The sequence below is a fragment of the Leopardus geoffroyi genome, chromosome A1, assembly GCF_018350155.1.
Source record: "Leopardus geoffroyi isolate Oge1 chromosome A1, O.geoffroyi_Oge1_pat1.0, whole genome shotgun sequence".
Lineage (NCBI taxonomy): Eukaryota > Metazoa > Chordata > Mammalia > Carnivora > Felidae > Leopardus > Leopardus geoffroyi.
The window spans coordinates 126,450,448-126,468,637 of record NC_059326.1 but is presented as its reverse complement, the minus strand read 5'-3'; the positions used below and the strand labels follow the sequence as shown (position 1 = coordinate 126,468,637).

At 39.4% G+C, this 18,190-nt stretch overlaps 1 protein-coding gene across 2 annotated transcripts in view; it reads right to left on the bottom strand.

The window, feature by feature from the left end:
* Nucleotides 1–369: 369 nt before the first annotated feature.
* The window catches only part of GAPT (GRB2 binding adaptor protein, transmembrane), a 32,866-nt gene continuing 15,045 nt past the window's right edge, over nucleotides 370–18,190 (bottom strand). The window contains exons 1-2 of one of the 2 annotated variants that reach the window (XM_045493836.1): nucleotides 4,880–5,638; nucleotides 370–1,300 (exon numbers count right to left, since the gene is read on the bottom strand). In XM_045493836.1, the coding sequence (XP_045349792.1) occupies nucleotides 435–1,292 (858 nt within the window). In that variant the 5' untranslated portion in view covers nucleotides 1,293–1,300; nucleotides 4,880–5,638 and the 3' untranslated portion in view covers nucleotides 370–434. Of the gene's footprint in view, nucleotides 1,301–4,879; nucleotides 5,639–18,190 lie in introns of those variants that run through there. The other variant, XM_045493846.1, reaches the window with a different exon arrangement.

The window sequence follows — 18,190 nt, the reverse complement described above, 5'->3', positions numbered from 1 at the left end:
GTATGTCGTTTGCAAAGAGGAGACACTAAGAGGTTTCAGCAAAGGAGTGATGCAGCATTGGAAATATTTTCTGAAGATAAATCTGGCAACATCATGGGTGAATGTGTAGACACTAGAGCCAGAAAGACTTGTTAGGAGACTGACAGCAATCTTGAGCCAGAAAAGATGGTAGAGAGAGAAATAAAAGAAAAAGATAACAGGTAACAGAAGGAAGAATCAATATAACACAATGCAGAATTAATCTAGCAAAATGAGGGTAAAGGGGATCCCTGGAATTAACCCACAGTGATACATAGACAGAAGGTTCAGAAGGGTGGAGACAGAGAAAAGATCATTGAGTTTCACTCGAAGAACAGGATTAACAATGGCATAAGTACAATAAAAGTCCCAGTGAATATTTATCCTCTAATAACTGAACCCAGTGTTTTGAAAAGTTATGAATCTGGAAGAATATATATGTCTTCATCTTGAGAGACTTCAGAAGTGCTAGGCTTCTGGAAGTTGTAATATTGAGATGATGTCTCATTTCCATAGATATGCTCCTCGAAATTGGTGGGCCGAGTGTTCTCATATAGTTCCTTATCAGTTTCTTCTTTAGCTCTGGGAGGACCGACTTCCACATTTTCATAGTTGTCATACATGTTAACCCCTCTTCCAGAAGATGTATAGTCTTGGGCCTGAACTGAGATTTTATGCCTTGAGTTGACAGTGAGGGGATCTGAGAGCGTTTTAGCATAGTCTTTTCTCCTGCTTCTTCTCCTCTGCAAAAACCTTGGTAAGGTAAATTGCACTGGGTTATGGTGTTTCCAGTGCCAAACACACCCAATTCCACAGATCAACAACAGTAAAAGAAGGGAAAGTCCTATAGAAACGGCCACTGAAGTATTTCCACAGCTTTTCAACATTTCTGCACAAGCAGTGTTTAGTAGTGTGGTGTGGCCCTTAATGAATTCACAGGTGCAGACCAGCGTAATTCCTTGTAGGGTAGAGTTAAGAAACAATCTTGGAAGCTCTTTCAGGCATTTATTTTTCACATGTGAAAGAACATCATTTGGCAAAGTCCTGATACAATTAGAGGAGAGGTTGAGTAAACGGAGTCTTTGAAGATCGTTCTTGTTGTATGTGATGTTTTTTACAGTACAATCATTAATGTATACTTGCACGATGTCGGGGGGGATTTTACTCGACTCCACTTCCCTTTCTATAAATGAATCACAAAATGAAGCAGAAATGAGTGGAAGATAATGGCAGAGTAGACAACTCAAGAAAGAGAAGGTTGAACGATCTGCCATCCAGACACCTATAAATTAAGAACATATTAATTGAGTGTTTATTTCATAGCATAACAAAACATATTAGTTTTATATTTATTACATAGCATAATAAAAAAATCTGCCAATATCTACCACCATATTAAGCACCAGCACTTAGTGAGTTCCTGCTACAAAAGAGAAAAGAGTACTAGCTGTTGTGAGGAGAGAAAAAGAGAAGAACTTCTATCTGGCCAAGTGTGAGTGATTTTATTAATTAGATTTCAACATGACTTTTGACAATGAGGCTAATAATTTTCAAGTGAAACGCAATGCTTTGAATGCAACAGGTGGAAGCGATACGAGTACACACGGGCAATAATTTCCATTGCTTAACACCTCCTCCGTGATGCCTGTGGCGTAGTCAGGACGATGTCTTTTCCTTAATCACTCCTTCCTCTGTACTTCCCTATTAATGAATCCATTCCCGGGTAGAGCATGATAGCCTAACTTACAGGGAACTGTGTGTCTTCCTACCTGGTTAAATGGTGGGCGGGGGTTGGGTCTTTTCGTCTTTATATTCCTAGAGAACACTATTAACAGCTAGTGCAGAAAAGGAGTTCAACTGATATTTATTAAATAAATGAGTCAAGAAACAAATGACTCCTAACGTCAGCATCTAATTGCTTAAGTCAACAGTTTAAAACTTGAGACACATCTTCTAGCGCTCACTTTGGCAGCACATATACTAAGATACATCTTCTAAAGGGCATAGTTTATACTTAATAGAAGACAATAGCTCTTTTATATTACATAAAATATCTAAAAATACTTTGAAAGTCTTCCTATCACTAGTGCTCTCACAACTTCCAGCAAAAAAAAAATTTTCAATTAAGATAATTTTAGAATGTTTTCTGTCAATGCTTTAAAATAGCAATGAAGAGAGAAATGAAAAGCATTTATAGCCAGATTGAGTTGTTGTATTATGATTTTATCAACAAAATAGTATGACTCTATGTTCTTAGCCTAGACACAGAAATAGTTACATCTAATACCATTTTCATTGTTTCCAGTTTTAAATTTTTTTGTTAACGTTTATTTATTTTTGAGACAGAGAGAGACAGAGCATGAACGGGTGAGGGTCAGAGAGAGGGAGACACAGAATCTGAAACAGGTTCCAGGCTCCGAACTGTCAGCACAGAGCCCGACGCAGGGCTCGAACTCACAGACCTCGAGATCATGACCTGAGCCGAAGTCGGCCGTTCGGCCGCTCAACCAACTGAGCCATCCAGGCACCCCTCATTGTTTCCAGTTTTATTGAGATATAATTGATATACAACTTTGTATTTGTTCAAGGTATATACAACATGATGATTTGACATATGTATTATTGCGAAATGATCACTGCACTAAATTTAGCTGATGATCATCACCTCACATAGCTACATTTTTTTTCCTGTCATGATAACTTTTAAGATCTACCCTCGGGGCGCCTGGGTGGCGCAGTCGGTTAAGCGTCCGACTTCAGCCAGGTCACGATCTTGCGGTCCCTGAGTTCGAGCCCCGCGTCAGGCTCTGGGCTGATGGCTCAGAGCCTGGAGCCTGTTTCTGATTCTGTGTCTCCTTCTCTCTCTGCCCCTCCCCCGTTCATGCTCTGTCTCTCTCTGTCCCAAAAATAAATAAACGTTGAAAAAAAAAAATTTTAATAAAAAAAAAAAAAAGATCTACCCTCTTAGCAACTTTCAAATGTACAATACAGTATTGTTAGCTATAGTCATCCAATATTGTGAACAGTGTTTGTGGGATGATTATTATCTATTGAATGTCAGTATTGATAACATTTAGTTAAGAGCTTCTTTCGTTTCAGCTTTTAAATTTTTTTTTTTTTCAACGTTTATTTATTTTTGGGACAGAGAGAGACAGAGCATGAACGGGGGAGGGGCAGAGAGAGAGGGAGACACAGAATCGGAAACAGGCTCCAGGCTCTGAGCCATCAGCCCAGAGCCTGACGCGGGGCTCGAACTCACGGACCGCGAGATCGTGACCTGGCTGAAGTCGGACGCTTAACCGACTGCGCCACCCAGGCGCCCCTCGTTTCAGCTTTAAAACACTTTTAGATAGATGGATTATCTCCTTTGATCCCACAGCTGCCTTATGAAGTAGATACTATTGTTATGTCCATTTTACAGAAGAGCGAGGAGAGGATTAAAGAGTTTAACTTCTTGAATAACTAAGAAGTGACTGAATCAGGATCCAAGCAAAGTTTGCCTCCAAATACTCTTCTTACCCACATTTCTATAAATGGCTATCAAAAACATCTATCGCTAAAATTTTAAAGCTTGATTAGCTCTGAGATTCGTGAGGGCTGGAGTTCTTATTTATCTTTACATTACCAAATCCAGCACTAGACACAGAAGAGCTACTTTCTTAAATATTTGTTAGTGAATAGAGCAAACTGCATTAGGATAACAACAGTAACAATAAACAGGTAAAAGGAAACCCCACAAAGCTGAGCCCTGCTTTCAGTGAGTATTCACACAAGACAGTAAAGTTTTCTAAATTTTTTCACCATTGGAATACATCAATGTGCAAATTTTCAGTTTGGCATGTCACACAAAATACCAAATTACATATGAGATGCAGTTACCTTTTATATAATTTATTTGAGAAAAATATATGGACAGATAGCCCGGATCTAGACATCTTTTAATCTCTTTATAATCGTGGTAAATTCTCTCCTTTATAAGGTCAGACACAATGCTTATGTCAAGGCAAATATTTGGCAAATGACTTTAACCATTAGGATCTCATTTCCTTTCTAAAGCAGATGAGAACCAATCATATGTAAGATATTTTATGTTAAAAGTGATTACTCGTTTAAGTAAAAATTTGTTAGCACATTTGAACAGAATTTCAAATATAGATTAAAATTAATCACCTTATTAAAAGGTGCTAGGCTTGCAACAAAAGTGGGGAAGGCTAACTATTGCTGAGGATAAGGTAATAAATTGCCCTCTCAATTTCCAAGAGGAGAATTTATTTTTACCATCTATTTTCTTCTATGTAGGCACTCCAGAACATTTCAAATATTAAAACTGTTTGTCAAAAGAAGTACTTACTGAAATAAACACAAGAAAACTTCCTACAGGAGAAAAAATGCATCCTTTTCCTTTCTCTAAAATAACTTAACAGGAAAAACTCTGAGAGGCAAAAAGGAAAGACCCACTAGAATGAAAACCATGTGTTAAACAAGAGCCCTTCAAAGATAGCTTAACATCCCAGTAAGCCTAACTTTGCCCAATCTTACAGAAGACTGTTTTCATTCTTGAAATGAACAGACTAACAATTATTTACTTGTCCTAAAATTACAAGTGGTTGATAGACTTCTGGAATTTTCAAAGGCAGATATTGTCCTTGTGTTTGGAAAAACCTAATCTTACACGTGTAAGCATATATACTGGTAAAGACACTAACATCACCCTCCGTTTGTAAACTGACATTTCCCCCTATCACCACCTAAGGCCATCTAAAAACTGTGTCTGGTAACATAAAAAAAGTCACTGATTATTTAAAATGAATTTGTTTCTTACAGTTGTTCACTAGCCACACACCTTAAATCAGGTTCTTACCTTGAGACTGCTGTGCCAAGCTCCCTTCTGTTCTTTTGGTTAAACCTGCTTTGATGTTCCCCTTTTTTGCTTTGGTCAGTTACTTCCTTCTTTACGTCCTCCTTTCAGATTATTTCATACTTGCAAAGTTTCCTGGCTCTAGAGGAAGTTCTTATCAGATGCACCAGAATTAAGATAAATGGCATGAGATTTTGAAAAAGGAAGCTCAGCCCTTCTTGTTATCAAGTAATAATTCTCCAACTAAATCAGAAAATGATCAGAAAATGATGCATGAAGCCCAGATGCTTTTTTTTTTGGGCAATATAAATAAAAGTTGCAGTCCTCACTTCAGAGTCAATAAGAGTCATTTTTGTACTTGCACTTAATTTTTTTAAAAACAGAGATTTTAAAATGTAGTTACATAGAGGTCTTGTTGATTTGTTTGCTTGCAGGATTGCTAAAAGAGTCCTCCTTTGAAATATTATGTCCCAGCGCCTCAAGTTATATTTACACTTGTCAAGCCAGTGTCCCAATTTTGGATCAGAAAGTGTTCATATTCTTTAAGTTGATGACACAGGAATTTCCCCAAGTAAGTATATTCTGAGTTGTGCTATTTCTGTGATTTTCTAGTAGGTAGAAAGAAAAACTGCTTAATAATAGTAACCGGCACATTCTGGACACTCCTAAGTCTCCTAAACGTTTGGTGTACTCCTCAGTGAATTCTGACAACAACTCCAGAGAATAGGGCTGCTCTTCACCCTGTGGTACAGAGGAGGAAATGGAAGCAGGGTGGTAACATCATCACCCACCCAGTGTGGCCTGGCAGGCTGCCTCCCGCACCTGTGTACTAAACCACTACACTTGCTGGCTTGCTTGGATGAGTAACAGGTTTCCCACGTAGATCTCTTATTTAGCAGCATTTCTCAGCGACCAACTCCACAGAGTATAAAAATGGAAAATGCTGAATTAAAAAGACGAGATCATAAAGCAATGGAAATTTTGCCTTTTAAATTGCATTGGAAGTTTCTCAACTCCAGAGGATTTCCCTTGTATCAGGGGATTTAAAAGAAGAAGACTTCATTGCTGAAACACCAACCAGACATCAGAAGAGCAATACTGTCAACACAGATTGGGGACTGACATTGTGCCAGGCATCGTGCCTGTGCTAAGCAGCGGGGATGCCATAATGAATGAACTGCCTTGTAGCAATGAAACCTCCTGGAAGAGGCTGCTGTATCCACAGGTCATTTCAGATCAAGGTGATAAGGACTAGGAAGGACACACTTAAGCAGAGTCCTCTCTGCTTATAAATGGGCAATATTATAAATGGGGAGTACGGAAAAGAGACATCCATTTCAGAATGGTCAGGGAAGGCACGACCTGAGCTAAGGCTCATAAAATAAAAGGGAGTTAATCAAGGCAGAATAGAAGGGTTCCAGGCAAAAACCCCTGAGGGAAGGAGGTTATGAAGGGCTGTTGGGAATGAATTATGAAAGATAGTACCTTATTGGTGTTCCATTCTAAACTGTGAAATCTGCCCCCTGAAACTCATGTCAGGCCTAAAGAGAGGTACATTGTTATGGTTCATTGGCCAACTTAGAAAAGTCTGATTACAGTCCAGGGCTAAAACAAAACAAAACCAAAACCAAAACCCAAACAAAAATAAACAAAACTGATAATGTAAGAAAAACAAAAAAACAAAAAGGCCTAGGAATTTCACTCCTAGGTATATACTCAACAGAAATGAGGGCCATTTCTGTTTATAACTGCTTTAAATCAAAAATATCCTAAAGCTTTAGAAACATTTCAAAGGTCCCTCAACAATACAGTGGGTAAAGAGAACATGATAAATTCATGAAACTGAATACTGCATATAGCAATAAAAAACTTGAACTACTAATAGATTACAACAACATAGATGGATCTCAGAAATATAATATAGACTTTAAAGAGTTATGCACAAAAGAGTACAGACTGTAAGATTCCATTCTTAAACCATGGAAAGCTTATCTACAAACAGATGATGGTAGAAGACAGCAAAATGGTGATTACTATAGACTGGGAGCCTTCTCAGATGCCAGAAACGTTCTATATCTCGATCTTTGTGGTGGTTATTTATAACCATTCATCACGCTCTCTATTTATGATTTGTGCACTCTATGCAAACTGTATGTTAATTAAAAGGAATTGGGAATGTATGATAAGACAATTCTTTAAAAAGTCACAAAAAGTTGAGATAATCTATCTAATATCTCTAAGATATGTTTTTTATTCATTCAGATTACCATCTCCTTTGGTAGACTGGTCTGGTCTACTCATTTGGATGGAGAAACACTTTGTTCAACTATAGGCAGACTTTCAGCTGGTTGAATTCCAAATTTATCTAGAGTTTCTTGAGTCTGGAGGTCGGTAAGGCTGGTGGTAAGAAAGAGGGGAGTTAGTAATGAATCTTGGGCTCCAGCCCAGTTAAAGTAGGGAATTTTTACTTTCTGAGATTATATAAATGGTCTTTCATTGGCACACCTTGACTTAAAGATGAGGTGCTGAAAAATCATGTTCAACTTAAAAATAGATAAGTACAAAGCAGTTTTACCTAAAAGAAATAATTCTGGCATCTTGGGCAAGTAACAGAACTTCTCAGTCTTGCTTTCTTCATCCATAAGACAACAATGGATTGGGTGATCCCTTAGCTTCCTTCAAGTTCTACTAAGTACAAATGAACAATATAAATGTTCGTTGCATTCAGAAGAGGATTTTTGAAACTGGTTTTCAAGTGTAGCATACACTTCCTTTTAGTCCAACTCCCTCTTTTCATCATGAGTCTTTCCTAATTGCTACACAGATCAGATAACACGACTTAAAGCTTGCTTCAGCTTCAGTTGAACAACACTCCCTCCCTCCCCCAGTGTTTTCCCCTTTTTGTCCTTCAGAATGAAATAAACAAACATTGGGAAAACTGAGAAATCATTCATTAAGGAAAAAAAAAACACTGAAAACATTTTGCTTCTTCATGACTAAAATTGAAAGCTGAATAATTTAGCACTCCTATGGTAAAAAGACTCCCCATTCATCTTAGACTGTGGATATGATTTCACAAGTCAGGTAACTGTTAACTATTTCAACAGAGTTTCTGTTCAGTTGAGGAAGGCATTGTAAACTAGAGTTAACAGCAGATACCAAATCATTGTTAGCTTCTGCCAACTTCTTCAGTAAATGTTGAGAGGCATAACAGATCACCAATTTTAAGTAACTGGCTATAGTTTGAAACTTCACCCAAAAGTCAGCCTGGATGTGAGAAGTGGAGCCTAGCAGACACTCTCTCCCACATACAGGACAGTGAAGACCAGCGTAACCATTTCACACCTGGCAGGAGAGGGGCACTGGGGCAGTAGGTTAGCTTAAAGAGGAAGGCACAACTCTAAATCCTTTGCATTAAGACCCTGAAAAATCTCCAACGTACACTGATTCTGAGTGAGAAAATAGGAGAAGCAGAGAATAGTAACTTCTATAGATTTACCCTCCCTACCTGAGATGATGTCCTGTGTAACTCTTTTCCCATGAGGACTAGTAGGAGGTGAATAAAATAAATATTCCCAGAGTGGGTAGGGGCTAGGGACCTGTCTGAAAAGGCCCTGATAAGCAGGGTCCCCTTTTCTCCCTCTAGGAAAGACTTCAGAAGGCAATTCAGCTTCAGATGACCAATGAACATTCACCCAGAAAGCAACAGCTGAAGTGCGTGGGGCATAAGTGGTTAATGGCCTCAAGTAAGCTGTCAGGTACTCCCACATGAGTTTCTCTGAACCCATTGTCTGTGCTTCCTTATAGGTACATTAATCATAGAACAGGCTAAAGTCATGTTGTTCTTTCTTAGGAGACATAACTCTCACCGTGATATATGCCTTTTATTGGTTAATTTACTAGAATTTTAAGACTATCTCCTTTTCGTCTTCAGAGTCCATCCCTATCTCTGACATTATTAACTAGCTTGGGCCAGTCATTCTATCACAGAGAATCTCAATTTTCTCATCTGCAAAATGGATTTTAGTGGGTAATTGGTTCTTTTTTTAATGTTTATTTATTTTTGAAAGACAGAGAGAGAAGGGGCAGAGAGAGTGAGACACAGAATCCAGAGCAGGCTCCAGGCTCTGAGCTGTCAGCCCAGAGCCCTACACAGGGCTTGAACCCACGAACCCTGAGATCATGACCTGAGCCAAAGTTGGACACTTAACTGACTGAGCCATGCAGACGCTCCGAGGTCATTGGTCTTAACTATAGTTGTTCACTAAAATCTCCTGAGGAGCTTTTAAAGATATTGATGCTTGGGTTCCAGTCCACAAAAAGTAAAGCAAAAATATCTAAGGGTATAACTAAACATCAATCGGGTTTTTTAAAATTTTTTAAATGTTTATTCATCTTTGAGAGACAGAGAGAGACAGAGCATGAGCAGGGACAGGACAGAGAGAGAAGGAGATACAGAATCCAAAGCAGGCTCCCCCACTCTGAGCTGTCAGCACAGAGCCTGACGGGGGCTTGAACCCATGAACTGCAAGATCATGATCTCAGCCAAAGTTGGACGCTCAACCAACTGAGCCACCCAGGTGTCTGAAACATCAGTAGTTTTTTAAAAAGCTCCTCAGGTAGGAAGTTCCCAGCAGTATTGAGCACTCAGGTCTTTTATGAACTAAAATCCTAGGACTCCGCTGTATGATCTCCAATCAACCACTCAACTCTTGAGTTTTCTTTCTTTTTAAAGTTTATCTATTTCTAAGAAAGACAGACACAGTGCAAGGGTAGGGAGAGCAGAGAGAAGGAGAGAGAGAGAATCTCAAGCAGGCTCCACACTGTCAGTGTAGAGCCTGATGTGGGGCTTGAACTCAACGAAACTGAGAGATCATGACCCGAGCCAAAACCAAGCGTCGGGACGCTTAAGTGACTGAACCACCCAAGTGCCCCTTTAATTTTCTTTACTATAAAAATGGTACTTGAGAGATAATGTTACAAGAAAAAAAATCTGGAAAGTGCTCAAGGTTCATTGGAGAAATACATGTTATTAAAAACACCTAGGAATTTGTACGCTGGCTGCAATGGCACTAATAGTTCACATCTACTTCACACTTGAGCATGTGTCCCAGTGCCCTCTGGGCCCCTTATATGAATTTTCTTTTTTAATTCTCACAAAAAGCATAAAGATGAGTTTTATGCACTGGATAGGAAGTGAGGAAACTGAGGCATTTAGGGACCGAATTACCTATTGGCCATCACAGAGCTTGAGCCAGAGTCTGAATTCAAACTCAGACCATGTGACTTGAATCCAGACCTGGTGCTTTTAACAGAGGTTAAAAGCACTAAAGTATTAGTATTATGAACTGCCCTTTTCCTCCTTAATTATGTAACCAAATTCCTGAGAAGTCCCAGATTAAAACCTGCTTTATTCCAAATGGTACACAGTTGAATCCCTCTCTCTTTCAGAATATTTGACCTGCGCTACAGGTGGTGGCTCAGCTGGTGGGGGTAAATAAGTTTGGTGGCTGGAGGAGAGCTTTTCTTGGGTTCTAAGGAAGTATGAGAGTTCTTAGAAAGTAATGGAGGAGGTATAAAAATGAGAGAACTGACATGCAAGATCAGAAAGCCCATGACGAAGAATATTTTTTTCTGGGAGCACCTGGGTGGCTCAGTCAGTTAAGCATCCCACTCTTGATTCTGGCTCAGGTCACGGTCTCATGGTTTGTGGATTCGAACCCCACAACAGGCTCTGTGCTGACAGCATGGAGGCTGCTTGGGATTCTGTCTCCTTCTCTCTCTGCCAATCCCCTACTCACTCTCAAACAAACAAACAAACAAAAAACCAAAAAACACCAAAAACAAACAAACCACCAAAAAAAAATTAAAAAAAAAGAATCTTTTTTCTGTACATTTCATAGGAAAGTGACATACTCACAATGGGGCCTGAGCATGGTGGCCCTTGTTACTGTCACGGAGAATGACAAAAATGGTCTTACGTTTAGCTGTGACCGGACTTAGTGCTATTCCATATAGAGTCTACCCAGGGCTCTGTATATGCAAGGATATACCTTTATTCCAAACCTCCTAATCTCTTGCCTGAGCAATTTACTGGTCTTCTTCCTCCTAATGTGGTCATCCTACAGTGCTGTATCTGAAAAGTGATAGAGTGTCACATCTCAAGTATAAATCCTACATCAGCCCCCTGCATAAGACCATTGAGTGGTTCCTTATAGTCTGGGAGTTAAATCCCACCCCCTACCACAGGCGGTAAGGCTTTTCAAGGTCTAGCCCCTGCCTGTTGTTGTCTCCTCTCTCCTCACTCTCACGCAGCCCGAGACACTGTCTTCTCTCTAACCCTCCAACTCTTCTAGTTCCTTTCTGCCAAAGGCCCTGCATTAGTTGCTCCTTTTAATTCGATCGTATTCTCCCAGATCTTCCTACGCCTGCACACCCCTCCTTCCGGCTTCCTCTCAAATGTCACCTCCTCAGGGATGCTTTGTTGGAGCATCCCACTCTAAAGTCCATCACTACACTGTCTCTCATCCCCTCTCACACCCTCCCCTCCTTCTCTTTGGCTTTTGCAACATATCATTTATTTTCATCAGAGTCTATAGTACTAATACTTTTATATATTATGTATATATATATTACATATTATATTATATTATATTATATTATATTATATTATATATATTTGTTTATTCTTTTATTCCCTTACCTTATGAGTGTTAATTTAATAAGAACAGGGATCATGTCTTATTCACTGCTCTATTTTTAGCAGTGTCTATCCTGTCATGTGAAGAAGTTCAATAAATGTTGGCTGAGTGAATAAATGAAAGCAATAGGGATGAATCTGAGAGAATAACCTTTGAGCTAAAGCAACAGTGTTTTTGGTGTTAAACATAAACACACACCAGAGTTAATAAACCATACATGTATATGCATATACATATATATCTATATTCCATATTTATACACAAACATGTTTATGTATATGTTTATACACACACATACATATATTCTAAAAAGCACCAATGTATTAACACTTGGGTAGAAAAACTGAAAATCACCACTATTTTGGAAGCCCCAATTTGCCCTACCCTGTGATATTATCCCTCATCTCCAGAATACAAATGATCCACATTTTTCTGTTAATTAGTCTGCTTTTTTTTTTTTTTTGAATAGTTTTACCACCTATGTATGTATCTTTAGTTTTGGAAAGTCCCAGTATCCCTGACTGCAAACAAAGCCCCTTCTGGTAGGCTGGAGTGTCAGTGGGACAACCATCTAAAAAAGTGCCATGAGAATAGATAGCTCATTGTTAGGTAGCTGGTGGGGCCCTAACATGGATCAGACATGGATGTCCAGGAGAGATAAGGTGAAAGCCAGGGGGTGCTTTGTATTTTCTGCTTCTAAGCATGGCCTATAGGGGTAGGTCAAAGAACATTTCTGTGAGAGTAAAAAAGGGCCTTCAAGTATCCTGGAAGCATATTGTCAAGACAAGCCAAGTGCACAGGTGTAAGAGGGCCAGGCTCACTGGAACCTTCTGTGCTTAGGCTTACAAATGGTGCAAAATCTTTGCAGTTTCTTACAGAACTAAGCATACTCTTACCATTGATCCAGCAATCATGTTCCTTGGTATTTACTCAAAACAATCAAAAACTTATGTCCACAAAAAACTTGCCCAAGCAGCTTTATTAATAATTTCCAAAGCCTGGAAGCAACCGAGTTGTCCTTTAGTGGCTGAGGATAAACTGTGGTACATCCAGACAATGAAATATTATTCAGTGCTGATAAAAAATGAGCTATCAAGCCATAAACATGTATGGAGGAACCTAAAATGCACATTAACTAGTGAGGAGAAGCCAATCTAAAAAGGCTACCTGCATTCTGGGAAAGGCAAAACTATGAAAAGATCAGTGGTTGCTAGGGGTTGGGGAAGGGGAAAGCTATGAAAAAGGAGAGCACAGAAGCCTTTGCAGGGCAGTAAAAGATACTGTGTACCCATAATGATGGATAAATGACATCATATATTTGTCCAAATTCATGGAATGTACTACACCAAAAGTGAACTATAATGTAAACATTGACTCTGGGTGATAATGATGTGACAGTGGAGGTTCATCAACAGTAACAAGTGCAGCACTCTTCTGGGGGGGTGTTGATAATGGGGGCAGCCCTGCATGTGTGGGGGCAGGGATTATATGGGAAGTCTTAGTACCTTCCCCTCAATTTTGCTGTGAACCTAAAACTGCTCTAAAAAACTGACGTCTTGATTAAAAAAAAAATGATGCAACATAAGCTTCAATAGGATCCATCATTTGCTTGCGACAAAAACTGTGACTCTTACATCATATTTATTTAATTTACTATTTTTATTTTTGCACTATGCTTTTAGAATGTCTTAGGATAGGCTTTATGGAATATGTGTCGGAACTCCTCTGCCATAAGGGATACAGCCACAACTCAAACTGGCTTACACAAAACAGATGTATGGATCGGCAGGACTGGAAAGGAGTTTAATTTCATTAATAACCTTTTATATCTGGAGGGAGGCCAACAGGGCAGAGAAGTAGGGGGATCCGTACTTTCTGTGTCTCTCAAACAAAGAAGGGCTGAAGCCAAAGGACTTTGAACCCAAGAGTCTGGGAGGAAAAGAGACTGAGTCTACTAGAGAGACACTGGGCCAGAGAGAAACCTGATGTACCATAGGTGGGTGACTACCAACTGGGGGAGATAAAAAGCGTCAGGTAGGCACTGAGGGGAGGGATCCCCTTCTGCAGAGAGACAAAGGGAAGAGAAAGAGCAGCTGGGGCAGTGTAGGACTGTATCTTGACAAGAGAAAAAATCTTGGACTGGGATGGAGAGGGATCCCATCTCTAACTGTGGGGCTTTCTTTGGACTGGGGCTGCCTGCCCTGTTCCTGCACCTGGGGAGGAGGGGAGCCACATCTGTGTTCAGTGGTAGGTCAGGGGCACAGTCCGCAACTGGAGAAACTGTTACCCTCTCCTGAAGTGCTGCGGCACACGACAAAACCAGCTGGGACCACATATCTGGAGGCACTGGGAGGAGCTTCCCCAGTGCTGGTGCGCAGGGAGGGGGAGTTTAAATCCTAGCCAAGCACGGGGTCAGGGGAGTCGGCAGAGTGAGACAACCTCATCTGCGTCCATGGAATAGTGAGGACGGCTCCAAAGGAGTGATGTGGGACACCAGGTTGTAGAGAAGAGACTGGGGGGGGGGGGGTGGTCACCATTTTTCTCCCCATCACCACCAAGGCCACCAAGGTGGGGCCTCAGGGATGAGGCCCCAGGGCTCACAGTGGAGACAGGACCCACCTACACCAAACCACGCCCCTCCGCCCCTCCACACTGGGTAACTGCATATCTGCTGGAGCAGTAGTAGTTGCTGTGGAACCAGACGGACCCCTCCTCCAGACCAGCGCAGCTGCATTGATTGGATTAATTCTAGGACAATTCTTGTTATGTAGATATATTCTCCCCTCCATTTCTCCTTCTTATCTCTTCCCTCCTCTAGGCTGGTTACTCTGGTTATTGGTTTGTTTAAACAGACATATTTAATCCATTCTCTTGATACATGTTCTACACCTCCTTCTTTCCTTTTTCTCTCTCTGGAATAATCAAGCTGTATAGTTTCTCTGCCTCAGTAACTTTATCTTCATTTCTTTTTCCCCACCTCCTTCCTTAATTTCCTTTCTCTCTCTCTGGATGAAGCCTTTTAGTCTCTCTGCCTGGTCAATGTTTATTTTTTCTTTTTCCCCCTCCCCTGTCATTTCTCTTCTTGTATATGCTTTTCCATCAGCACCGCCTCCACCCTGTAGCTGGTGTTTCTGGTTTTCTGCTTTTGGATTGTTTCTAGTTTTTAGTTTTTTGTTTGTTTTATTTGTTTGTGTATTTGTGTGTTTTTGTCTCCTGTCTGGCTGTTTTCCTTTACAGGGCTACTTCAAGGAACAAATCAAAGCACACCCGGTGGAGGGTCCAAAACACCACTACGAGTAGGGAAATAAAATAACCAAAGTCACAACAAGAGAGAGCAAGTAACACTCCAAATAATACCTCCTGAAGGGCCAGGCCCTTGAGAGTGTATGACCCCCCTTTTAATATAGCAGTGCTCACAGGTGCAGAGCACACAGCAAGCTTTTAAAATGCGTAAGGGACAGAAAACTAGCCGAAATGATGAAATGGAAGAATTCTCCTCAAAAGAAATTCCAGGAAGAAGTGACAGCTAAAGAATTGATCAAAACAGATTTAAGAAATATAACTGAACAAGAATTTAGAATAATAGTCATAAAATTAATCACTGGGCTTGAAAAAAGCATAGAGGACAGCAGAGAATCTATTGCTACAGAGATCAAGGGACTATAAAATAGTCATGATGAATTAAAAAATGCTATAAATGAGGTGCGAAATAAAATGGAGGTGGCCACAGTGCTGACTGAAGAGGCAGAAGGGAGAAAAGGTGAATTAGAAGATAAAATTATGGAAAAAGAGGAAGCTGAGAAAAGAGAGATAAAAAAATCTAGGATTACAAGGGGAGAATTAGAGAGCTAAGTGATTCAATCATATGGAACAATATCTGTATCACAGGAATTCCAGAAGAAGAAGAAGGGAGAGAAAGGGCTGAAGGTGTGCTTGAACAGATCATAGCTGAGAACTTTGCTGATCTGGAGAAGGAAACAGGCATTGAAATCCAAGAGGCACAAAGAACTCCCTTTAGACATAACTTGAATCAATCTTCTGCACAATATATCATAGTGCAACTGGCAAAATGCAAGGATAAAGAGAGAATTCTGAAAGCAGGTATAAATGGGCCTTAACATACAAAGGTAGATACATAAGGGTACTAGCAGACCTATCTACTAAAACTTGGCAGGCTAAAAAGGAATGGTAGGAAATATTCAATGTGATGACCAGGAAAAATACGCAGCCAAGAATCTTTTATATAGCAAGCCTGTCATTCAGAATTAGAGAGATAAAGGTTTTCCCAAATAAAAACTGAAGGAATTCATCATCACTAAACCAGCCCTACAAGAGATCCTAAGGAGGACTCTGCGAGTAAAATGTTGCAAGGACCACAAAGTACCAGAGACATCATTACAAGCATGAAACCTACAGACATCACAATGACTCTAAACCCATATCTTTCTATAATAACACTGAATGTAAATGGACTAAATGCTCCAACCAAAAGACATAGGGTATCAGAATGGATAAAAAAAACAAGACCCATCTATTTGCTGTCTACAAGAGACTCATTTTGGACCTGAGGACACCTTCAGATTGAAAGTGAGCAGATGGAGAACTATCTATCATGCTACTGGAAGTAAAAAAAAAAAAAAAAAAAAAAAAAAAAAAAAAAAAAAAAAAAGCTGGAGCAGCCATACTTATATCAGACAAACTAGACTTTAAATTAAAGGTTGTAACAAGAGATGAAGAAGGGCTTATATACTAATTACAGGGTCTATCCATTAGGAAGAGCTAACAATTATAAATGTTTTTGCACCAAATTCAGGAACCCCCAAATATATAAAACACTTAATCACAAACATAAGTAACCTTATTGATAAGAATGTGGTAATTACAGGTGACTTTCATACTCTAGTTACAACAATGGATAGAATATATAGATAGAGAATAAATAAAGAAACAAGAACCCTGAGTGATATATTGGATGTGATGGACTTGACAGATATATTTAGATGTATTTAGAACTCTTCATCCCAAAACAACAGAATATTCTTTCTTCTCAAGTGCACGTGAAACATTCTCCAAGATAGATCACATACTGGGTCACAAAACAGCCCTGAAAAAATATAAAAGAATTGAGATCATACCATGCACACTTTCAGATCACAATGCTTTGAAACTTGAAATCAACCACAGGAAAAAGTCTGGAAAACCTCCAAAACCATGGAAGTTAAAGAACATCCTACTAAAGAATGAATGGGTCAACCAGGCAATTAGAGAAGAAATTAAAAAATATATGGAAACAAATGAAAATGAAAAAACAACAATCCAAACCCTTTGGGATGCAGCAATGGCAGTCTTAAGAGGAAAATACATTGCAATCCAGGGCTACCTATCAAGAAACAAGAAAAATCCCAAACATAAAATCTAACAGCACACCTAAAGGAACTAGAAGCAGAATAGCAAACACATCCCAAACCCTGATGAAGAAGAGAAATAATAAAGACCAGAAATAATATAGAATCCAAAAAAAAAAAAAAACCAACCAACCAACCAAACAAAAAACCAGTAGAACAGATCAATGAAACTAAGAGTTGGTTTTTTTTAAAAATAAACAAAATTGATAACCCTCTAGCCAGGCTTCTCAAAAAGAAAAGGGAGATGACCCAAATAGATAAAATCACAAATGAACATGGAATTATTACAACCAATCCCTGAGAAATACATGAAAAATTATATGCCAAATAAACTGGACAACCTAGAGGAAATGGACAAATTCCTAAACACCCACACATTACCAAAACTGAAATGGGAAGAAATAGAAAATTTGAACAGACCCATAACTAGTAAAGAAATTGAATCAGTTATCAAAAATCTCCCAACAAATAAGAGTCCTGGACCAGATGGCTTCCCTGGGGAATTCTACCAGACATTTAAAGCAGAAATCATACCTATTCTTCTCAAGCTGTTCCAAAAAATAGAAAGGGAAGGAAAACTTCCAGACTCTTTCTAAGAAGCCAGCATTACTTTGATTCCCAAACCAGACAGAGACCCAGCAAAAAAAGAGAACTACAAGCCAATATCCCTAATAAATATGGATGCAAAAATTCTCAACAAGACACTAACAAGTCGAATTCAACAGCATATAAAAAGAATTATTCACCATGATCAAGTGGGATTCATCCCTGGGCTGCAGGGCTGGTTCAATATTCGCAAATCAATCAACATGATACATCACCTTAATAAAAGGTAAGAACCAGATGATCCTGTAAATCAATGTAGAAAAAGCATTTGACAAAACACAGGATGCTTTCTTAATAAAAACCCTCAAGAAAGTTGGGATAGAAGGAACATACTTAAACATCATAAAAGCTATTTATGAAAAGCCCACAACTAATATCATCCTCAATGGGGAAAAACTGAGAGCTTGCCCCCTGAGATCAGGAACACGACAGGGATGTACACTCTCACCACTGTTGTTTAACATAGTGTTGGAAGTCCTAGCATCAGCAATTAGACAACAAAATGAAATCAAAGGCATTCAAATTGGCAAAGATGAAGTTAAACTTTCACTTTTCACAGACATGATACTCTACGTGGAAAACCCAACAGACTCCACCAAAAG